General features: G+C 38.4%; 1 protein-coding gene across 1 annotated transcript; it reads left to right on the plus strand.

Annotated features, from left to right (window-relative positions):
* Positions 1–22,943: 22,943 nt before the first annotated feature.
* Positions 22,944–23,604, plus strand: LOC147461094 (uncharacterized). Its single transcript, XM_086500044.1, has one exon. It carries the CDS (start codon positions 22,944–22,946, stop codon positions 23,412–23,414), a length of 471 nt encoding a protein of 156 aa, XP_086356170.1. The 3' UTR covers positions 23,415–23,604.
* Positions 23,605–25,404: the final 1,800 nt, after the last annotated feature.

Below are 25,404 nucleotides of genomic sequence, written 5' to 3' on the forward strand. Positions count from 1 at the left end.
TGATACCATGATGTTGTTTCATTGATACCATGGTTATTCTCGGTGATACCATGATGTTGTTTCGTTGATATAGTGATTATTCTCAGTGATATCATGATGTTTCGTTGATACCATGGTTATTCTCGGTGATACCATGACGTTGTTTCGTTGATACAATGATTATTCTATGATGCTTTTCATTGATACCATAATGATTTATTCATTTTTATTGATACAATGATGATATTTTGTTAATACTTTGATGATACTCATTGATATCACTACGTTGAAAAATGTCGTTTTATGTAGTATATACACATGTCATTTGCATCACGTAATCACGCATCTTTTACTTTTACATTCATACTTATATGTTGTCGTACGTATATATGTCGTCAAAAGAGTGGCGTCGCGAACCATCTCTTATGGCATTGTGAATGTAATTATTTCACTAACGATGCTAATAATTTTCATGACTATGTTTTTTGAGTCTACGATCTATGTAGGATTGATCAAAGAATTGACTTCATGAAGACAAACTTGGTGACAATAAAAGATTTATGAAGACATGTTTGGTCATGCCATATTGATGACAAGCTACACAACAGATTCACGGAGACACTTTTGATTACGAGCTAATCGATAGCCTTTACACCTCTTTATTGAATGTTTGTATTCATTATTGTATTTGATAGGATAGGAGTAATGTAACTCCTCATAAAACATTCATTAAAGGAGTGATGTAGCTCCTCACAAAATATTCATTGTAAAAGGAGTGATGTAGCTCCTCATTAACATTTGTACATTCAATGATTTTTATAATATAATGGTGGGTGTATATAGAGCTGTGGGTTTTTCCCTTGATCCCCCAAGGGTTTTTTCATCCACAGTTAGGGACCCTTATTTGAGCGGGGGTGTTGAGCTTATATGTGAAGCTACTCAATATATGGCACTCAATATACTCAATATAGTTGTGATGCCAAACCCTTGACACCTCTTATCAAGGGTAACAAAAGGCCTTGCCATTGCATCATCACAACCTTGTCCTACTTTACTTTGGACAGTTCTGCAAAAAATATTACAATGTAGAAATAAAATCGCTAATTCAAACGTACTTATCAATCCGCCTTGAAAGGTACAAGATATGACCTCCTTGAGAGCTATGCTGATAAAAACTTGGTCGCCATAAACCCTTGCTATTGGATCTTGTGAGACCGCAAGATCTTGAAATTGCATGGAACCAGAACCACAAGCAGTACCACTTTCTACAAATAATTGACAACAATCAAAACATAAAAATCTAAATAAATTGTACCAGATGAGATTCAACTTGACTCCATTGTTGGATTGAGTCAATAGATCGATAGATCATTGCATGTCAATGCTTCTCAATGGCCAGCACCATGTTTCTTGCACGGATTTTGTAGGAGTTTTATACTTTCTTGTGACCTTGTCTTTACTCTTTTACAAAATTTGAGGTGAGCTTTGGATCGATCTTATCTCGCTGCAAACACCATATTAGTCAATTTGGGAATCTCCCAATTTCCACTTTCAAAAAGAGCTTAAGATTTGATCACATGGACAAATCTTAGCCAAAGTTTTGAGAGCATGGCTTGAAAGATCTTTTCAAGTACTACCATATGGAAGGCTTTTTTCTTAAAAAATAAATTGAGATTTGTCTATATAGTCAAATATTCAAGACATTGGTGATTTCCAAATTAGCTATAAAGTCTCAAACTCTCTACATAAGGTGTTTGCAAGTTTTTTCCTCTTTGGTGGACGTACCCATTGCAATTCTGTAGGTTTTTTCCTCCTTGGTAGCTATCACTTGTTGTCTCCATGTACATGCTCTTCAAATATAGTCTAGCCAGCTCTAGCCGTGGGCTTTGGCCCTTAACTAAGGGTGCCTTTTTCTGCTAAAAAAACATTTGGATTTCTTTTTTTTTTCTCTGCAAGACATGGCAACACTCACAGCAATGTGCAGGTGGAAGGGGAAAAGTACACCGGTTCCATGTGTTGAGATGTAGAGAGAGAGAGAGAGAGAGAGAGAGAGAGAGAGAGAGAGAGAGAGAGAGAGAGAGAGAAGAGACACACCATGTATGCTCCCAAAGACTGATTCATATTGAGGACAAGATACAAATATATAGGTGAGACCAAACTGAGTAGAGTGAGCCATATATAGATCCAACACCCCCACTCAAACAAAGGTCTCCAGCTTTGGATGAAAAAACCCTTGGGGAGTTTAAGGGAAAAAACCAAGCCCCTATACAATGTGAAAATATGAAACAGTGATGATGATGTGAAATTGAATTGTGCATCTATGTACAAATATACAAGTGACTCAAAGATCACAATGTGCAGATGTGGAGTGTGCATAGTGCATGGTAACTATAGGATTACAATGTCATATGTACAAAGCTATTACAATAGCAAAGAAGCTAATCTAGAAAGAGTGAGGCCGAAGAAACTCCAAGCTCCAAGCGCAAGAGGATGAAACGTGACTCCAAGATCCACCATATCAAATGCTGAAGACAATAATTTTTTCACTTGCTGAAGAAATCCTAAATCATTGGAAACAAGGATGGAATCATCCACATAAAGAGAAAGAATCACAAAACTGCTACCTTGGCATTTAATATATAAGTTGGGGTCTGAAGGCAAAGAGATGAATCTTTTTAGAGGTGAGGATAAAGATAAATTTTGGTATACCAGGCTCGCGAAGCTTGTTTGAGGCCATATAGTGCCTTATGGAGTTGAGCAACAAGGTCTTCTTTACCTGGAATAGAAAACCCTTCTGGTTGTTCCATATAAATTTCCTCTTCCAAATCACCATTAAGAAAAGTAGTTCGCACATCCATTTGATGAGCTTCTAAATCAAATTGAACAACAAATTCCCATAAAACTCGAACACTTGTAATGTGAACAACTGGTGAAAAGGTATCTTGATAATCAACACCAGCTACTTGGGAGTAACTTTTTGCAACTAAACGTGCCTTGAACTTGTCAAAAGATCCATCTGATTTTACTTTTGTCTTATACACCCACTTACACTTAATAGTTGTAGGACTAGAAGGTAATTCAGTTAGTATCCATGTACCTTTAGAGATAAGGGAATCGTACTTTGCTTCCATAGCCTCTTTCTATTGATCCTTTTGTGGTGAAGAGATAGCTTCATCATAAGTAACGGGATATTCAGAAGTAGAAAAAGCATTATCAACAATATCATCATCATAAACATGACATGAGCCATGTTCAAAATCAATAGGCAGATCAACAAAAATATAAATATCATCATTGACATCATTCGGAATGGATGGTTGTGAAGAAGAAAGTTTCTCTATAGGATGAGTTTCATCATCTAAAGAAATGGAAAATCATAAAGAAATGATTTAGTATCATCAGAATCATCCATAAACAATGAGTCTCCCATAACCTGTTCGTTAAAAGTAGCATCACGATTCACAATTACTTCCTTGGAGGAAGGGTCATAGAATTTGTAGCCTTTGGAAGTGTCATAATATCCAATAAAAATAACTTTAAGACCAAGAGCATCAAGCTTTGTTCGTGTTTCTTTGGGAACATGAATATAAGCAATACATCCAAAGGTTCTGAAATGAGATACAGAAGGAATGTCACCTGTCCATGTTGTGATGGGTATCTTACCAGAGGGTGCAGTAGTAGGAAGATGACTCCGAATAAATATTGTTGTCAAAGTAGCTTCAACCCAAAAAACACGAGATAAACCACAATGAATCAGCATACATCTTACAACATTGAGAATAGTGCGATTCTTTCGTTTAGCAACGCCGTTCTGTTGAGGTGAATATAGAATAATGTGTTCATGATGAATTCCACTGTCAACACAGTAATTCACAAACTCTCGAGAAACATATTCGCCTACATTGTCACTACGAAGCTTCTTAAGGCGACCAGTTTGAAGTTCCGTAGCCTTGTGGAACTGTTTGAAAGCAGATAAGGCCTCAGATTTTTGTCTAAGTAAAAATATAGTCGTATACGATGAGAAACCATCAATGAAAGTAATGAAGTAGCGATATTGTGATCTCGAAGAAGGTAGAGGTCCACATATATCAGTATGAACAAGATCCAATATGTGACGAGAATGAGTTGTATTTGAAAGAGGAAAGGGTTTACAATTAGGTTTCCCAAGAGCACAAAACTCACAAATTCCCATATGGGGATGAGCTTTAAGATCCATGCCATGAACAAGATCACTACGCTAAAGATCAAGGAGTTTTGAGAAATCAGCATGAACAAAACGATGATGCCATACTTTGCAATCATGATCACATGGAGCAGTAACAACATTTGCTATAGCATCATTGAGAGAGAGTTCAAGAAAATTACCGTTTCGAGGAGCAGTGGCTATAGTCTGTCATCTTTCTCAATTCGGCATTTGGTATGATCAAATCCAACAAAGAGATCAAGATCAACAAGTCTTGCAACTGAAAGAAGATTACATTGAAGATCTGGTACATGTAATACTCCTTATAAAATTCGAGTGGAAGAAGATAAGGTACCAAGATATAAATCTCCAATATCCTTTACTTGACCAAGTCCTATCATCAACAAGATAAACAACATGTTGAACTGGTAGTGGATGATAGTTATGGAGCCACTTAGACTGATATGTCATATTTCCTGTAGCACCACAATCAACAGTAAAAAGTGAACCATCACGTACATGAAGTATTCTATCTAGAGCAACTGAACATAGGACGGAGTTTGTTTTTGGTACAATGTTTTTTCGATGTTCAGTAGCATATGCTCTATTATGATTTGTGTCGAATCGATGCTTATAGCACATACAAGTGGGATGATCAGATCGTCCACAATATTCACAAGAAGAGGAAGCAGAGTCTCTAGATAAACGTGGTTGTTCCGTGGTAATATTGTGTTCTTCATCATATTGACGTGCCTAACAATCTTCTTCAGTATGGCCATTTCTACTGCAGTAAGAACATTGCTTACTAGGAAATTTGAGACGAGAGAAAATATTACCACGACGGCCACCTTTGCGGTTTCCTCTTTCAAACGGACGCCTTCGAGCATGAAAAACACGTTCCATCTGTTGTGACTTAGTCTCCTCTTGTGAAATCATAGCTGTATCATGACCAACATTACGTCGTTCTTGACGTTGAGAGTATTCAATTAAAGACATGCAGGCTTGGTCGAAATCAAGACCATATTTATTAGAGAGAATAGTAACAATGTTATCATAAGAGGAGTCATTCACCGTATCAAGCAGAAGTGTAATCAGCTGTTTTGATGGAACAGGATCACCGGCAACAGCAAGTTGATTAATAATAGATTTGAAAGACTCAATATGTCCCGTCATGGCAGTACCAACTTCATATTGTAGTTTGTTAAGAAACCCTCTCAAATAAAGTATTTCTGTAACATGTTTCTTTTGAAAGTTTGCAATAAGGTACTTCCATACGTCGGGGGAAGTAGGCAGTTCATACATATCAAGCAAAAGAGAATCACTAAGAGCAAAAAGAATATACCGGCGAGCTGCTTCAAATATAGGTCCTTCAGTGATAAGCACGTTATCATGATCTATATCAATAGGATGAGGCGGACAAACACGATTTCCAAGGACAACGTCAAAGAGTTCATCGCCTTCAAGAATTAACAATATCTTTGCTTTCCACCCGGAAATCCTTGGCCTTGGAAAGGAGGAACAGAACGCTGCCCAGAGTGAAAGCCATTGACAAGAATAATCATAGCCATATCTAATTGCGAGAAGACGTATAAGATAAGATCGCATAATTTGCACACCATATATGGTGAATGCAGAAATTGAGAATGAGAGAAATATGATGACTGTGTTCTATCAACGATAAACGCAAGAAGGATGCTCAATACACGTCCAAAGATGTGAGAGACGTCATTCAAAAAAACAGGGAAAAGGAGACTTCAATAATAAAAGAGTCCTCAAAATAGGGTGACGTGAGACGCAAGATTGACGGCCACAATATGAATAAAGATAAATTTTCTTGAAAAGTTAATGCCAAAATTAAAAAAACGATCGCGGATGCTTCACGAAGACGCACGACGAAGAAAGCTGCGTCAAGCTCCATTTGCAGTAAAAATAGCATAACTTTCTGTTGCGAACTTCGATGGACGCAAACCTAGAACTCAAATCGAAGAGCTCGAGGAGACGAATAAGTTTTGGATGAAATATGCCATTGCGCTTTTCCCGTTTCTCCAGATTTTGAGCAGAAGACCCCCAAAAATTGAGACGAAGTTCAGGGTGTCAAAAAACAAATCAACAATAAAACATAATCAATGATTTATTATATCCATTACTAATAAACACCACTGAAAACACTAATCATATTCTTATTAGCACAAAACAACCACAGTTAACAAGGATCAATCCTCAAAAAATAAAATTTATAGCAATTTTGAATCTTACATGCGAATCGCATACACATACTTTTTTGTCACCATGAATTGAATCGGCGTGTGATCGTTACCACTCTGATACCATGTTGAGATGTAGAGAGAGAGAGAGAGAGAGAGAGAGAGAGAGAGAGAGAGAGAGAGAGAGAGAGAGAGAGAGACAAGAGACACCATGTATGCTCCCAAAGACTGATTCATATTGAGGACAAGATACAAATATATAGGTGAGACCAAGTTGAGTAGCGTGAGCCATATATAGCTCCAACAAAGAAAACCTTTAGTTAATTTGGGATGATCGTCCACATTTGGTACATGCTTCAGTATTCTAGTCTACTCCAGTTTGATATCAAATGAGTAGCATGATATTAAGCTGAGACACATTTTTCTCGAACACTACTGATGCTCTCTCTTTAATCATACGCAAAAGCCAACAGAAGGTCCCCAAAACTTTGGTTTTTATAGGAATCACAAAAGATGCTTCTTTAAAAGGAATCACAAAAGATGCTTCTTTAAAAATTTAAATGAAAGTTAATCTAGGAAGAGGGGGGGGTTTTCCATGGGCATGGCACATCGATGAGACGGAGAGAGGGAAAAGCGGTAAACTTTTTCCAAGGCAATAATGTTCAGGGAAGATGTGTCTTGGCTTGATATCGTGCCGTTTTTAGTTTCCAAAATTCCATTTCCCTCTTGTATAACAAGTCTTGATTTCAGGTCTCCTTGTTGGATAGATCTTTAAGGTCTCTTGGGATACTTTCCTGCGACAAAAAAATACTCTTTTTCTTCTTCTTCTTCTCCTCTCGTTGTCTGCTCTTGTGCCCTCGTCCCCTCTCCTCTTGTGCCCCTCACAACCGGAGGTATTTTGAGAGTATCGAGAATTTGAAGGGCATTTTGGGAATTTATGGCAAAGTATTACTGGGGGTGTGTTATCCTCCTCACTATCTCACACGGGCATGGGCTGGATGGGATCAATGGCCCACACCCATTTAGGGGATCGGGTGCGATATGAGCCTTCCGATGCGACTTTTGTAAATTCGGGAAAACATGTAAATTCGAGCGCACCAAAACTTGTAAATTCGGGCGCCCCCTCCCTTGTTCAGTTATTTTTTTTAGATTATTTTTGAAACGTGCCAATAGTGTCTATATTACTTTTCAACGTTGACAAGCTTGATGCAATATGGAGCATGCTTCAGTTAACCCCAAATCAAACTACAGCAAGCCACACCCCAAAAGTAGGGGTTTCCATTGGATACTTACTACATAACTTGAGGCAATGTAACAATCCAAAATCGACATAGGTGATTGTCGGCATCAACAAAGCTATGTGCTCCAGCAATTTTTTCTTTTTAAGTATACATCAATGAAAGTTTGTGATCTTGAACTTGTATTATAAGTTTGTGAAAGCACTAAAGGTATATAGTCTTCAATAGCTCTAGCATAGCCAAGTTTTTTCAATCTTAATACAAGTAGTAGATATCTTGAGGTGTGCATAGTTATTGTAGAAATTATAGTTGATAAGTTTGTGATAACACTAGGAATATTCTTACTGGTTAGCCTTGGCATGCGTACAATTCTTAGATGATAGACATTCTTGAGTTTACTAGTAAACATATTTACTTACACAAATTGCTATGATAGACATAGTTGTTCCCAGGCTAGCAATGGATATTGGTCGTTGTGCACCCTAAAAGTGGGTGGATGGCTAGAGCAACGATATTGATTCCTAGATTCCATAGTTAGTGGTTATGGGTGGATAAGCTACTTTGCAATATGGCTAGACGAGAAAAACATGTCTTTGAGATAAGTAGCAACAATATTGATGATTAATATTCCTAGGTAGTCTCCAAGGAATGCATAATATAAATAGTGTATCAAGTATGAAGTGGATATATAGTGTTAATTGGTAAGCTTGGGTACATAATAAATCCATAGATATTTGAAAATGTGGCTAAACAATAGATGTGTAGAGGAACAGTATTGAAGGATCCATAATTATTTTACAATATATCTAAACCATAGATGGCTAGTGAAACACTACTAACGATAATTATCCCTAAGCAGTATCCGAGGATATAGTGGGTGCATAGTGTTCCGTCATTAGGGGTGGATAATAGTAATAGAGTTACTTGGAAATATAGAAATATGGCTAGATCTATAATTTGTGAAAGCTGTAGAGGTAGATAGTTTTAGATAACCATGACATAGCCAAGCTATTTCAATGTTTTATAGTCTTGATACTAGTATGGATAATTATGAGATCATAGAAATTCTTGAGCTTAGTAGTAAACATCTTTACCTTCATAAGTTGTTATGGTAGGTACAATTGTTCTAGGATAAAGTGATACTATGGAATTCAAGTGCATGTAGGTCACGAGAATAATTGAAGCTATACTTGACAACCGATGTTGTAAACAAGTACATATGGCAACATAAACTCTTTATGTCATAATAGATCGTGCACGAGGTCTAAAGTGGCTATAAAATGTTAATTGGTAACCTTGGGTACATAATAGATCCATAGTTATTTGACAACATGGCTAAACAATAGGTGACACGAGAGACAATATTGATGTTTTACAATATATCTAAAGCATAGTTGCCTAGTGAAACACTACTAAGGATAATTATCTTGGAGACAATATCTTGATACTAGAAATATTAATTGTCTCGAGGTGTATATGGTGTGGTTTTTGATATGCATAATTACCTGGCAATGAGGTGCGCGCTGCAACATGACGAGTCTCTCTCTGTGTTTCCAGTATATGACGTCCAAGATGAGCAGTGTACTGAAATAAAGGGACACCTGGGTGGTCGGCTAAGGAGAAAGGGTCCCTCAAAAACCACTCACCAGGGTCCCACTACACTCGTGCCAATGGAAAACACTCCCAAGCCCACACCCTCTAGTGGCCAGTCGCAAGAGCTGCTGGGTCAGGATCTATGACACAAATCCTCCCACAGATGCCCACCACTCAGATCCTCTAAAAACAACACTCTGCCACCTATGGGGCCTCTAATGAGACTCGGTGTAAGCGTCTCTCACCCTATAGCTATGATGTCCTATGATGTCCCGACGCATGCTCTGCACCCCTCTCATGCCTTGAACCAATATCTCAAAAACTTTCAATAATGTTACACTATTTTCCACAAAATTTGAATGAGTTTTTTCCCTTGCCTCTTGTAGGGTGACCCAATAAATTTCTCCCTTCTTCTACATTGGGATGGGTTCCAAACCGCTGCTACAGCACAAAAGGATAGTGCTGTGGTGGAAATAGTTATCATGAATGGCGGGAAAAGGTCAATTGTTGAACCTATTCCAGTTCTTTTCTTGCCCTTGTCTCATAAGGAGCTAGAAAGAAAGCATGGTGATGTATTATCATTGTCCTTCAACCATTATTGGTTGAGCTTGAAACATCCTTTCTAGATGGATTTGATGTTGATTATGCCATGCCCAATGAAGCAATTTGCAATGGCCTTCAAGAGGGAACAAGTCTAAGATTTATATTGATGGTTTGTACCGGCGATCATCCTGCTCAGTGCAAACTAGGTCAAGTGAAAGATGGTGGAATGGCCTTTTGTAGGTGAGACAAGGCGATGGCAGAGGTAAGGCGAGATGGTAATGGTACACAATGTTATGTTTACTCAAATAATAGATATCAAGGAAGATATCCTCTTGAGGAACGACATGTAGATGACTTGTGGAATAGTATTAGGATGTCCAAACGATGTACAACAAAGGAGAAGGTGGAGGAGACTTTAAGAGATGGAGGTCTAGCAGGTGAATCGGTGTTGTGGAGACTCTTTCATCTCTATGGATTTGACATCTCGAGAGACCTTGTGTATGACGTCATGCATATACTACGTCCTTTAAATCTCTTTCAAAAGTACATAAAGAGATTAATTTCATTGGCCTCTTCGCAATTCAAGAAGAAGATTGAGGTTGCTGTTAAAGAGGTTGCGGACTCTATTTCAAGGCCTATCTTGCATGCGGGTAGATGGCCAAAACGTGCCTCGACACAGTTCAAAATGTTTAAAGCAGAGGAATGCCAAAAATTCATTCAATGGTGTCTACCACATGTTCTTAATGTGGTAGATGGAATTAGCAAAGAGGACAAATAACTTGGGATAATTTTGGTGGATATTGCCCACATGTTTTTTGACTGCAGTCGAGAAAAGGGTTGGAGCCAAGAATACATTGAATTTTGCCGCTCTTTATTCCTATCATGGAGAATCCTTTATGAGGAGTACTATGGTGCCAATTCTTCTCCACTAGAACATGTAGCAGGTATGGTTAGGTCAAAATTAACTAGCTTGGTAGTACAAAAGCTTTTGATAGTAAGCATCTAAAGCTTTTGATACTTACTAATGGATTTTTTCTGTTCACTTGTTTTGAAGGTAATGGAGAGATTTTGGATGATATTTATCGTCATGGCTCTCATGATGGCACATGGTGTTTTAAGCATGAGAGAGATATTTCAAACTACTTGAGCATACATACCAACAACAAATCGAATGAAATATCTTATAGCAAATACCATAGTCGGGTTTTGTGTATAGACATACACAAACAATTGAATTTAGAGAAGGATGGTCTCACAAGTTGCCAAAGAGATATGATTCTTATACATTCATGATTGATCTTGCCTGAAAATATCATTCATGGAGCAAGAGATAGGTGTTTTGAGATACACGAGAAATGCGCCCTTCATACATCTTCTGAGAAGAAGGCTAAGGATGTCTGGAATGCTTCTCTTCAATTATTACCATGCCCATGCCAAATCATGATCAAGAAAAAGGGAGTTTTTGTGGGAGCAAAAAAACCAAAGCCGATAGAGCTTGAGACATTGGAGATAAATGGAATGATAGATTTTTGGCTAGAAAACGTATTTGCTCATGAACAACGGGGAGAAGTCAATGTATTTGTTGTGGTAAAAAGTTTATTAGATAGCCCCAATATGTTTCACGACAAGTCTGGAATGTGCCTTATTCACAAGAGCCAAAAGTCTAATTGTGGTATCATAGTTCAGCCTATTGAGTGTTTGCGTTGCAAATTCTTTTGGCTTTGCACACAATCGGATGAGCATGAGATACTTTATGAAACTAGTTGTCTCAAAGTTCTCTCAAGGTTATTATCTCCATGCCAGGCAAGGTAGGGTGTGTCCCACAATGTCTTGAGAAGGGTGACCTTGTCCTTGCAAGGCAGAGAGAAGATTTGAATACCAATGCATTTGTGAGAAGTGTGGATATTGACGAAAAAAAGGCACTTTTAACATGGAAAGATGAGCAACATGGAAAAGATTTGGTGGATTGGAGACACATATATAAGGTTATGCAAGGTATTATCTAGACAAAGATACATCTATCGTTACTTTTGTGTATTTAACTACTTTTCTTGGAGTCATGCGTTTAATAATTTTTTTAATAATGGTTGTTGTAGGTTGTCATGCGCATTACAATGCGGAGGCGACTTGAATTTGGACTTCTAAGCAGCCTAATAAAACTAGTGTATTTGTGCTACCTAGTCTAGATTTTGTCAACCAATGTTAGATTGTACCTCATGTGGACTCCCTACATTGGCTAGATGTGGAATTTTCTGCCAGTCTATTTATTTCAATATGTAATCGTTTATCTATGTCATGTTTATGGTCGACGTTTAAATCATATCAGCACATGTTGGCTACCTGGTTACTCAGGTTTCCAAGTTCAAGTTTTGATGTTTACTTTTATTTGAAAAGTAATTTTTAGATGTATTTTATTTTTGACAAGTTTTATACTATATGCATCTTTCTAAAATCAATAATATTACTAATGTGTCAATGATAATCTTCTGTTGCAACTGTTAGAATCTTTTTGCAGCTCCTTATGCAGACAGTAGGAGATGAATCAAGAGAGAAGCGCTAACAATTTTTGGAGCTTGCGTAGAGTATGACATTGTAGAGTTCATTGTGTTCATTGCACGATTCAATAATCTCCAATTTTGTGTGTTGTAGAAAGCTGTGTACTATCGTTGAACGTGTTTTTTTTTTTAATAAACTAGCAATTTATATGGATTCTGGTGTTGGTAAGTTGAAGCTACTCATGCCTAGCTTGCTATTTGATGTGTTGTTGCAGGAGACAAAGGGAATGTGGATTGTGTGGAGAAAATTTATTTCTTTTAAAGTGGTGTTGGATATTTGTGTTGGTAACAAAAACTCTTTATGCTTAGCTTATTACCTGATATGTTGTTGGACACATTGTGAAGGTGGGTTGTGCATGGCCAGGTGACTTTTAGGTGAGAAAGATGCTATATTTTGGAAGTACTTTCCACTGCTAAGCTGTAACAGTAAGTGCATATGTCACCATGGGTTTCTACCCATTTCGTTTGGTGAACCATTTGCATGCTTCAGAGCTTGAACTGCAATGTAGAATGTGGAGTGTAGTAGGTATGTGAAGAATGTGAAGCTTGATTTTGTGGCACATGTGGCTTTTAGGTGAGCAAAATGCTTGAAGGTATGGTCTACTGCTATGTTGTAATAGACAATGATTATGTCATTATTATTGTTTTCTTATGAACCATGTGCAGGCTTTAAAGCTTGAAGTGCTATGTTTTGGAGATACTTTCCATTGCTAAGCTGAAACAGCAACTGCATATGTCATCATGGATTTCTGCCCATTTTCTTTGTGAGATATGTGCATGATTCAAAGCTTGAATTGCAATGCAAAATCTGGGGTGTAGCAGGTTTTTTAAAGATGCATTTCTTCAAGGCCTCACCCACAGTTTATGGCTGGTTTGTTATCTGATATGTTGGAAAGAATATGAAGCTAGCTTTTGTGGCACATGGGGCTTTTAGCTAAGAAAAATGATGCCTTTTAAAGGTATTTTCTACTGCTACATTGTAATGGAAAGTGATTATGTCATCCATATTGTGGTTTTCTTCTGGTGAACCATGTGCGGATTTAGAGCTTGAAATGCAATAGAGAACATGGGGTGTAGTTGCTTATATCAAGATGCGTTTCTTCTTTTATAGCTTCTTCCTTCTATTTTCTATACGTAATTTTGCAGGTATATTTGATCATGATACCACGTTGCTACAAAAAAGTCTTTTGGATAAGGCCATACGAGTATATTTGACCATAATTTGATGTTACTGCAGACAAGCATATTGGATGAGGCCATTAATCTTGAGTTTGTGAGGGATGTGAAAATATCCATGTTCAACTTAATAATCAGCGAGAATAAAATCGATTTACTCGAGTATGTGAGTATAGTTATCAATCATCATGTAAAATGAACCAGAAATGAGTCATTTGGCTGAGTTTATGACCAATTTCTGAAAATGTACTGATTATGTCATGTGTTTTCCATGTATTTACTAATAGAAGATAATGATAAAAGGGAGAAGATAACACTCATGTTCAGGAGTCGAGATCTGCTTAGATGCAAGGTTCGTTGATGGAGAGCTTAATCCAAATTCATGTATAATAGAACAATAGCTACAGAAATACACTTATAAGGACATCCTAGGGATTGAATATGTAGCCGATTCTACATTCAAATTCGCAGGGATTTAGAATTTATAAGCATAGAAATGGTACATTAAGTGAAAATTGGTCAACTGACGTAGATACTGGAAGAACCGAGGAGTTTGATAATGGTTTGTTACATGACACTTTGACTTTTGGTCTTTCTTTGGGCTCAAAAATGATACATGGTGCTTTGATTAGGATAAGGATCTTATCAAATGTGTGATCAGATCCCATTGTGTTGTACATATCATCTTCTTTTCAATTGTTGGGCATTGCATATGTTGAATTTAGGGTTAAGGGTTTTTGTATATTATGGAGAGAATTTCCAATTGCATGAAATACTTCAAAGTGATAACTTTTTTGAGGTTTTGTATGATGTACTGGTGCAAAACTTTGAACACCAGCTTTCGTTGATGGATTTTGAAGGTGGAATGTATAATGTTCAGATAGCATAATAGGGAAATAGAGGAAATTTTGTCATAGTTGGATTTTTAGCTAAATGTACAAATTAATTGGTTGCATAAAAAGGAAATAGCAGTTTAAAGCATAGAATGAATTGTTTTAAGAATCGTATGTACTTTGCTTTTTGTGCTCATATTGACTTTTTAGGTATAGTGACTTGTCTCCATCTATATAGCCGGGTTGTGAGGTTTGCTACTAAAAAGATTATTGAATTGGCAAATATAGTTCCGGTACATGGTTTGCATGTTGTGTAAAGTTTTGAGGTCATGCTACTTGCTACATTGAGTAGTTTTTTGGTTGTACCATCGAATAGGTAGTTTTGGTCACATGCATGTGATTTTTGGTTCTTTGCAACTTTTGTTATCACATCGTAAAGGCTTTGATGAAAACTAGTGTACCGTACAATTAGGAGAGATCTTTTTCAATTCTCAATCAAGCTCGCATGGTCGATAAAAGAAATACCAAAGTTCAAGGTGGTGAATTACTATGGGAACGAATCTTTTCATTGTGCACGTAATTAGATTAAAATGTGAATCTATGTGGAAATATAAGGTAAATAAAAGTGATTGTTAACAAGGTTATGAATTTTTGCAAGAATGTCAAAAGGCACTTGGCTTGTGGTTTAAGCTATTTTTTAATTAAGGTTGTGTTAATACTCGTCTCAACTTAGTAGATCTTAATAATATGATCTCTTCAAATGATTCTTGTCATTATGTAGTTTAGAACATAGTAGAAAATGATTCTCGTTCTTCTATTGTCTAGCACATTGTGGAAAATTGATTGCTACTTTTAGCAAAACAGTGAATTCTTTGAACACTTTGAGTGAAACTTTTCCTCTTAAGGGAAAAGTGAAACAAATTTTTGACTCATGTGACTTATGCTAGTCACATTTGTGAAAGATTTTCACACAAGTGAAACATTCCATAAGAAATGCCCACATCATTTGTCACAAGGGGAAAAACAATGGCTTGTGTGAAAAAGTGTGTGAATTTATTCTCATGTGTGATTTTCAAGTGTGAAAAAGTCTAAAAGCTGTGGAAGCTGCATGTGTCCTGAACCCAAGGTCCAGTGCAGATTGTATATTCCAGTGCAGATTTATCGTATAGAAGATAGATACCAATCAATGGTCATGGGTAAAAATGCACATGTTTCTACTACGAAGTGCTCTTGTTTCTATTGGTGCTGATGACATGCAGAAAACCGTTGCTGAAGCAGATGGGTTAGCCTATTGGGAGAGAAAGCTACCTGCTACTATCCATCCAGCATTCATGCCATCGTGATGCCTTTGAGTTCACAATAGTCTGGTTGGCACAAATACCCCTCATACTGCAGCGCTGCCTATGTGTGTGTGTGTGTGTGCACGCAAACGCCTACTCATGCTCACAATGTCCTGCAACATGCACTGAACTGCCTTACATCCAGAGTCGACACTCAGCCATGCTGCAAAAGCAATCCGAGTGCATAGCCCAAGCGACTATTATTAGGCATGCGAGATTTGGCAGGCCAACGCTAGTCATCTGTATTTTTTTATTTAGTGCTGCTATAGACGTTGTATTAGTAGCACTAGCGAGCAGAGGTTATCTGTATGCAGGCAACTGCATCTACAAGAAATATAAGGTGCAACCCATAGGTGCCCAAGGAAGAATTTCGTAATAATCTTATGGTTTTGTTTAAAATAATGTCATCAATAGAAAATAGTAACAATAATGCTATACTCAATTGATTTTCTTGGGATGAACATGATGACAAAGTTGAAATATTGCTGATAATGTTTTATCGTTGCTACCTTAATAGCAATTTGTGTTGTAGCTCCTCCTTGGTTGGACACACATAACGTTAGTTCACACCTCTCGTTGGCTGTTGGGTCAAGTTTGATGGCCCAGAGTCTTTGCACATGTTGAAAAATTGGACGCTTCATCTGCAGCCACTCAAAATTGATTACTTTTTCTTCACTTCTACATCAAAAAATATTTAAAAGTGATTTTATTACCGGTTGCTCGTGATTGTCAACTAATCTTGTTATGAGTGATTACAGGTATTTCTTTGTTATCAATTATGACCATGGTTCCTAATGATAGTGACAACATCATGATGATGATGTACAGTGATAAAGTGGATGAAAGGTATTTTGAACTTGCATGGTTACAACATGGACCTATGGTACTTTGACCTGCAATATGGTAGCGACGTGGATCTATATTGTCATGTTTTTTCTTTTTTAATAGAAAGCATCTGTGATGCCAAGGTACGTGACACCATGATGATTATTGGTATTTCAAAGTTTTTCTTTGTTGAAAGCGTCTCTAATGCCATCATAATGCCATGGTACGTGAACCCATGATGATTATTCCTATTTCAAAGTTTTTCTAAGCGTTTGTAATGTCATGGTACATAAACCATGATGATGATTGTCTGTCATGCCATGGTTCATAAATCAGAGATTACCTGATGCTATTTCAATAGGCAAATCTATAAGGCAAGAATGTCCACTGAGCCCTCTATTGTTTGTTGTAGCTACTTATCCTCTGTTTTGTTTTTTGACTGCTCAAGCTAAGGGGGTTAAATTGAAGGGGCTGCAAGTAGGCCAGGAGCAGGTAGTGTCCTTGGGATTTGTTGATAATAACATTACATTTCTGCAGGCTCATAATGAAAACATTGGGAAATGCGCATGCATGAACTATTTGAATATATACTCTAACTGTAGGTCTGGAGATTAACTTGGGTAAATCTAGTTTGATAGATGTCTCAACTAAAGAGTTTAATAATCTCACATGGAGGGGAAAAAGAATCTGTTGGGGCATAGTATTCAGGCATCTAGGCTATATAATTGGGGCCGATGTTTCTGTATTCAGGCATCTGGGTTATCTAATTGTGGTAGATGTTTCCTCTGCCCCGATAACTGACTACCTGGGTAGAGGACAGAGTATGCACTAAAACTGCTAGTTGAAATTGTGATGAGTGGCCTTTTCATGTGAGGGTTAGGATTTTACAATCTATTATGGTACCTTACTTGCTTCACTTCTTACCTCTGCTGGACTGGTTCAATACTGCCTTGAATAGAATCAGGTCTATGTATTTGAGGTTTTTGTTGGGCTCATGTAATAAAGCATGGTTGACATGGGATTTTGTTGCAATGCCTGTTGACATGGGAGGATTGGGAATTTTAACTTGAAAACTCACATGCGGGCTAGAAGAGCCACTCTTCTCAAACACATATGAACTCAGATAATTTTTGGTCTAGATTGCTTTGGCTTTTTATTGATAAGGAAATCGTCTATTTTCATGGTATATGGGACATGGGTTCGTCGGATAAGTTGTCTTTTGTTGCTCCTCTCAAGCTCTGTGGGTCAACTAGGAATATGTTAGTGAAGTCATGAAAAATGTTTCTGCAAAGCTTGGTAGAGAGAGATACACAAATAACTCATTAGGTGTGGATTTGTTTTTTCGGAGTTTTGTGTTTTAAAAACCTCATGCCTTGCTTATGGGGAAGAAAGCCCTCACCCTCATTAAAAGAGGGGTCAATGTAATTGAACAAGTTGTGGACTCTAACAACAGGTTGGTCCCATTTCTGGTTTCCAAGAGGATCTTCATATTGGGCAATGGTCTCAGGGTGCCATGGGTTTATTATATGCATGTGTGTTTAGCATTGAAATACCTTGCAACTAGGATAGCACTCATAGGTTCAAAGATCGGGAGTTACCTAACTCTTGAGCTAATTGGTGGACATATCCTACTAGTGTTTTCTACAAGATGTTGTTGCCTGATAGTTCAATACATGACATATGTAACATGATTTGGGACTTCTCCAATAGTAGCCAATGGTGGATGCAGAGGATTCAGCTTGTTTGGAGTGTGCACTATGCCCACAAACACAAAGTTTTTATGTGAAGAGTCATGAGAGGTGCTTTACCATCAAGGAATTATAATTGACCAGGAAAAAGAAGATGTACAAACATAAAGTAATGTAATATAGACAAAAGCTTAGAGAGAGAGAGAGAGAGAGAGAGAGAGAGAGAGAGAGAGAGAGAGAGAGAAAGAGAGAGAGAGAGAAGCCGACATTCCATCTAGTGTCAATGGCCCTTTAGTGACGATCTATTTAAGTTTCTTTCTGGAGTGCCAATAAATATCATTGGGTTCCCCCCTATCATGTCTATGACCAACAAAGGCCTTTTGTTTATGACATCATCCACTCTTCTTGCTCTCTTCTTGCACCTTGATCTTTTTAGATAAAGGGTAGCACTTCATTCCTTTAAGGCACTCAAAACTGACTTGAGAAGCATTCTGACAGAAAGTGTTGACAAGTTTCGACACCTTGCCAGAGAAACACTTGACAATGTTTCTTTTAGAAAATCACAAAACAATTGCTCATAGTTGACGGCTATCATGTATGCATGCACACAAGCAATGAGGCACAATATAAAGTTGAGGAGAATGTACTGTACGAAAAGGTGGTTCATGATCGAGTATGGTGCCCAATTTCCTTGTATGGGGAAGCCTTGTAATAAAAGAAGACGCAGAGAAACTAATGATGATTAGTTAAGGGGTAAACCATGGCTATTGGAATTCAACATTTGGACTGCATAGATGAAAATCAATTGGTTAGTTTAGAAATCTAACCCAAAGAGATCATTGTAAGAGACACATGTACAGACCCAAGACACGAAGTAGCTGTGATGTTTGCAAAAGACCAAACCAAGAGAGAGCGTGGAAAGCATGTAAAATTATTTCAAGGGTAGTGGAGAACAAAGGGGGGTCATCTAATTTTTCTAAAATTCCTTGATTCTTGGAATAAAATTAGGATTTCAAAAAATCGAGGCTCGACAGTGCCGTAGCCTTGCGGGGAGGCGGGCACATGCTCTCTCTTTCTCTCTATTTACTTGGTGAGCCAAAGGCTCTTTTCTCCCTATCTGATCGCACAAGAAGCCACCACGTGGAGACTTCTCACTGACTACTTTTCACGCTACCAAAAAGTTAATGACCGATTAATAATAAAAAAATGTCGCTGCAGCTTCGCACATAGACAGTGTAGACTTATCCAGCGTCACAGGTTCCTAGAAGACAAAGACGTGTGAAGCAATTCGCTGAAGCACTTTGAACTTCTCCACAAATAAAAGTACAGGGAGTTCGCAATGTGATCCCTAGCAGCAGCAGGTTTTTGTGTGTGTGTGTGTGTGTGTGTGTGTGTGTGTGTGTGTGTGAGAGAGAGAGAGAGAGAGAGAGAGAGAGAGAGAGAGAGAGAGAGAGAGAGAGAGAGAGAGAGAGAGAGAGAGAGAGAGAGAGAGAGACCCTTCTACTATTGCATTCATTTGAGTTTGTTTATATTTACTTGGTGAGCCAAAGGCAATGAGTTTTGGTGATTTGACTCCAGATTAGGTGAGCTGATCATCGATTCAAATCTAATATCTTTCATTTGAGTAGCACTAGAACAGACCTCTACGATGGCTTGATCACACGAAATATCTGATCTGCCCTACAGCTTGATGATCTGCGAAATATAACCGGGGTTTACAAGGTCATATTTTGATGAGTTCAGTTATATTTTGCAAAGGCAATGAATTTTCGTGATTTGACTCCTCATAGTTGATCATCGATTGAAATCTGATATTTTCTCTTTCAGTAGCACTAGAACAGACCTCTGCTATGTCTTGATCGCACAAAATATCTAGCCTTTGAGAGTGCTCATCACGTCGGGAAGCATCCGAAGTACCTTCCAGCTTGATGATCTGTGAAATATAACCAAGTTTTGCAAGGTCTCCGATACTACTTTCGATTCTACCCGGCTTGTTGTTGCATGGGCAATAGCGCAGAAAAGAATTAGTGTGAATCTTGAGAATTAGGCATCGGGAGTTGTGTTGAGAATGTGGGTCTCATGTAAACGATAGTTGTAAGCAAGGAATCATAAGAATGCCTGGAAAAATAAAATTTACTCAAATAAGGACAAAGTATATGCAAATATTCACAAAGCTCTTAATCAAAGAGTTGTAAGCAAGGGCATGGGATCCAATTGTGATTCTATAAATACTTTGCAGTTACCCAAACCCATTCCTTTGAAACCATTTTCATTCAGAAAATTTAGTGGTTGCTTATCTCCTAGACCCCAAACAAGATTTACCCAAACCCCAAACAAGATTTTGGTCAGGTTGCTAGTCCCCATGTCAGGGAGCGACTTCAAAACACTCCCTTGAGAACTTATTCTATATTGGCTCGAAAAAGAAAAGTAGTTTTTTGTCTTCAACTCTTAAGAGAAACAAAAAAAGACGAAATACATCACAAATTCCACCTCGGGAAAATTACTTTGTGACCTCCAAAACGCTGCCAATATTAAGTACAAGTCTGTGCTTTGAAAGTTTTTTCATTAACTGGTTTAGACGGAGGCGGAGATAAACAGCTCATGGAACTCCCTCAACAAATGTAGCAACCAAAAACACGCTCTCCGCACTTCACACTACAAATGGTACTAGAAACTATTCCCGGGGGGGGAGGACCAGCTTTGGCAAAAAAGTTGATCGATAAATCCTAGTATACAGCTCCTTGTACATTCGCCCTTGCATGAATCTCGCCCTTAATTCCACTTATAGTTTCTGGATAGCACAAGGTAGTGAATTTGATGTGCATACAACAGAGTGAATATGGTGCCTTCTCCTATGGGGAAACCGAACTCAAGACGCCCATTATCATGGACAATTAGAAAGGAGGATACATAACGTAGGTTAGTCAGCATGGAGGCAAGAAGACAAAATTGATGACAGAAGCAGATTACAAAAGAGAGAGAGAGAGAGAGAGAGGCTAATATTGATCAAAGGACATAGAACATAATGTTACATCTGCTTTCCTTTAAGCTTAATCAATATGCTACATCTTTTGTATTTGTCTTAATGTGTGTTTTGTGTATGGCAGGGAGGACATATTCACAACACTAGATGTTGTGATTGCAAGCACGTCTCTAGCTCGAAAACACTACAAGGTTCATTATTTGCATCCAATTTCTCATGCGCATGCGTTTGCTTGGCACAACACATAAACGCTACGAGGCAGGGCACGAATTCCATTTCTTATAATTTTTGGAGAGACCACAGTGCCAACTCTCCACCATACTTCTGTATGGCACCTCTACATGACATGCATTGTATATTTTGCACTTTCAGTCTGTGAGTTTCATTATAAGACAATATGTTTAACTATTCAAATTGCTCTTTTGTAGCTTGACTCAAATATCGGCCTATAGATTCGACAATCGAAAAGCAAAAGTACAACATTGCAGGTCAGTAAAGCATCTCATTTCTTGTTGCAGTTTATTGATGCACTTAACTTTGTATCTTCGTATGAACACAATAACAATTTTAAAATGTGCATGCTTCTCTTTAAAACTCAACTAACTCTCTTAAAAATCACCCCTATAATCTCTATTAATTGATGTCACTTAACTTTGTATCCTCCCATGAACACAATAACAATTTTAAAATGTGCATGCTTCTCTTTAAAACTCAACTAACTCTCTTAAAAATCACCCCTATGATCTCTATTAATTGACGCTACTTAACTTTGTCTCTAACCAAAAATATATAACATTTCTAAATGTATTACCCTCTGAGGCAATGCAGTATCGTCATTGTCGAGTTAGTCACAATCTTGTTTCCTTTATTGCTAGATGGTAAACATATGTCCTTTATATTCTATACTTGTTATATATCAAGGCCCACCAAGAAAGACTAGTTTGAAAACCTTTTTGTCTATTTTACGTACTTATAACTTTGTGTCATGGACGTGCAGTTTGACATAATATCTATATACATATAGCACGTGATCCAGAACAAAAATTTCCGAAAGAGAGAGTAGGGGGTACCAGCTAGGATAAATTCAAAAAATATCCCGCTAGTTCAAGGGGGTAAAAGGAGAAGGAAAAGGAAACTGAAAGGAAAGGGCAGGGGATGGCACGTGGAGGTCATGTGCCTTTGTTGCTCTCTCTCTCTCTCTCTCTCTCTCTCTCTCTCTCTCTCGCGTTCTCGTGCAGCAGGCTTTGTGCCATGGACGTGCAGCTCGACGTGGTATTGTCTAAATAAATATAGCACGTGATCCAGAACGCGGGCCAGGCTGGTCCTAACTGGAACTTGGCCAGGCTGGTCGACCTAACGGCCAGCTCTTATAAATCTCGGGCGCTCCTTCCTTAAAGCAGAGTACTACAGTCATATGACGTTGTATAACTACAATTCCTCTGCCATACTCCTCCTCTGCAGAAACAACCATGGCTGGAGGGTCCATGAGTGGGCTCATTCACGTTGCTGTTCCTGTGCTGCTCGCGCTGCAACTTCTGTTGCTATCTCAGTCCATTAATAGGAGTCCAGTAGCTGCGGCATTTGTAAGTATCACTTGGGTAGCTGCTAGTAATAACAAAATACGTGTGTTTACTCATTCTTAGAAAGATACGTATTGCGTGCGTACATTCTTGCTTATAATGTATGCATGTACTTCATGGCGCACAATATATAGATGGTTACATATAGTATAACATTGAGAGCGGCCTGATAATTATAAGACGTGCTGTGATTAGTCTTGACTGTGGCCCTGATTAATAGAATATGTTATTGATGATCTGGTTGCAGCGCTGCGAGTATGAGATATGGCCGGTGAAATTAACTGCAGTTGTGCCGTTTTCTAGCACAGATGCAACCGTGGATAGGAACTTGCCACTACCTGGCTTATACCAAGAAAGAAACTTGTCACTACCTGGCTTCTACAAACAAAGAAAGTTCACAAATCTGGATGACCCCAACGGCAACGACTTTGAGCAGGGTGCCCTGGACGAATTCGTCAGGACAGAACAAGAGGATTGCCTCACGCAGCTGCGTACGGCGCAGCTGGTGCTCACCCCCGCCGGAGATTCTCCTGACTGGCTGCTCGAATACGTCAACATCAGCACCTTCGACCTGGGGAGCGAGTGGAGCCGCGAGACACTGGTGGATGACACCCTCCGACCGGTTCGGTCTAGAAACTACAACCGCAATGGGAATCCCGCTGAGGAGATTCAATCCTGCGCTTTAAGTTTTTAAAACGTATCATTTCTCTTTTCCATAAAACAACAATACGGCTAGCGCTGTTGATGCTTGGCTCCCCGCTTTTAATTTTCCTTCATGCACACCGAATTCTTATACCTTTCACTAGGTACCTAGGGCATGAAAACATCCTCCTTCAAGAATTTCTTGTTAATGATCTAGCACGAGTACAACCTACGGCGGCATGGCCCCTCTTACCCTCAAACCTTTCGCTCTTTAAAAAAATCATAAAAATAGATGAAGAAAAGTATTGTCTCTCTCTTTCTCTCTCTCCCCCTTGCCATAGGTTTAATGTAATCTCACCTGGATAACTTTAAATCCCCCTTTCTTATAAAGTTGATGATGAAAAAGCTTACAAATCTTGGCAATTTCATAATGTATTTGTCAAGATGACACATGTGTGAGATCAATATAATATTGAGTACAAAGTGTAGTCTCTCTCTCTCTCCCTCTCTCTCTTCCTCTCTCTTCTTCTCTCTCTTCCCTCTCTCTCTCTCTCTCTTCTTTTATTTATACCCCCCCCCGTCTTCTCTCTATTTCCTTCTCATTACCTTTTTGCTCTCATTTGTCAATTTCTCCCCCTCTCTCTCTATCTATATCTCCATTTCACCAGTTTGTAACGGTTTGGTCTCGCAGCTCATTTTTGCAGCTACCTCTTGCTCACTTTTCCTTCATGGAAGCGGAGCTGCACGACATCCACACCCTCTAAACCTGCACAGCCTCTGGTCTGTGCCAATTGCACTTAATTAGCTTCATCAGAGACATCGTCCGATGCATACATAACATTATCTTCTAGAGGTTGATCTGAATTGAGATCTTTAAGAACGATCTCGTCTTCTCACTTCTTGAATAGCTTGATCCATTTTACTGCGATGGGCATCTTGAGCACAGTGCCATCAAGTTCGCATAATTGATATATATGTTGCATTATCTAAAACATGAAGCACCATATATGGTCCAAACCACCGTTTAATCATTTTTGGCATAACAATATATTGATTTTCCAAGCTACTGTAATAAAAAAGTACCCAGTCGCTGTCTTTGATAACATGAGGTCATAGTCTATGCTTTCCATCAAATGCTGCTTTATTCTTCAACCTTGCCTCCTTAAGCTTTTCTTTAGCCTGTTCGATATCTTCTTGACGCCTCTCCAGTTGACGAATACGTAGAGCAAGCAAATCTTCTGTAGACATGCCCTCTTCCCATGACATTATGGTCCAAGTCATAACCGCCTCCACTATAGGCATAATGGGTTTTTACCGGTACATCAGCCTGAACGGCATAAAACCTATAACAGAACTGTGTGTAGTGCGGTCAGCCCACAAAGCAAATGGTAAGAGCTTAGGCCAATCATCAATATGCCCTTGATATTTTTTTATCCCTTTCTCTTTTATGATATAATATAATATATATTTTTTCATATAAACTTAATTGTTGATATTTGGGTTTAGAGCTTGTAAACCCATAGCTCATGGTGTATGACCTTGTATGAAGTTGATACCAAATGACCATATTCCAAGTATCAGATAGTTTGTTTGTGAGAATCCAGAGAACTGCTGTGAGGATTATCCGCATAGCCACCCTTTACATAGGCCCTTGGCCATCCTTATTTAGAATCCTTGTCCACACCTAGCAGCCAACGCTTGGCGTGGGTCCATGACCCCCCTCGGGTCTACCCTTGGTACATTACTCCCCCGTTGAAGAAGTGTTTTTGTCATCAAAAACAAAAGTGGTGATAGTGTCATAAGAAACACTCGTGTTTTCTTCATTGGCATCCTAGCTTCATGGACCTAGTTGTCCTTTTGATTGGAATACAATTTAATAGAAGGTTCAATGAAATAAAAAAGAACATCTTGATTTTCTACATTGTTGTCCATATCCAACATAGCGTATATATTCCATTTAGAACTCACTTGAGTATACTTAACGAGTTATCACAACGAAGATGTACCCAAAAGAGTACCTCTTTTCACTTTCCATGAAAGTA

Source organism: Adiantum capillus-veneris, chromosome 3 (genome assembly GCF_014529385.1).
Source record: "Adiantum capillus-veneris isolate H3 chromosome 3, ASM1452938v2, whole genome shotgun sequence".
NCBI lineage: Eukaryota > Viridiplantae > Streptophyta > Polypodiopsida > Polypodiales > Pteridaceae > Adiantum > Adiantum capillus-veneris.

Excerpts from the sequence above, each read along its gene's own strand:
- LOC147461094 (XM_086500044.1), top strand. The coding sequence starts at position 22,944 with ATGTTATTGATGATCTGGTTGCAGCGCTGCGAGTATGAGATATGGCCG.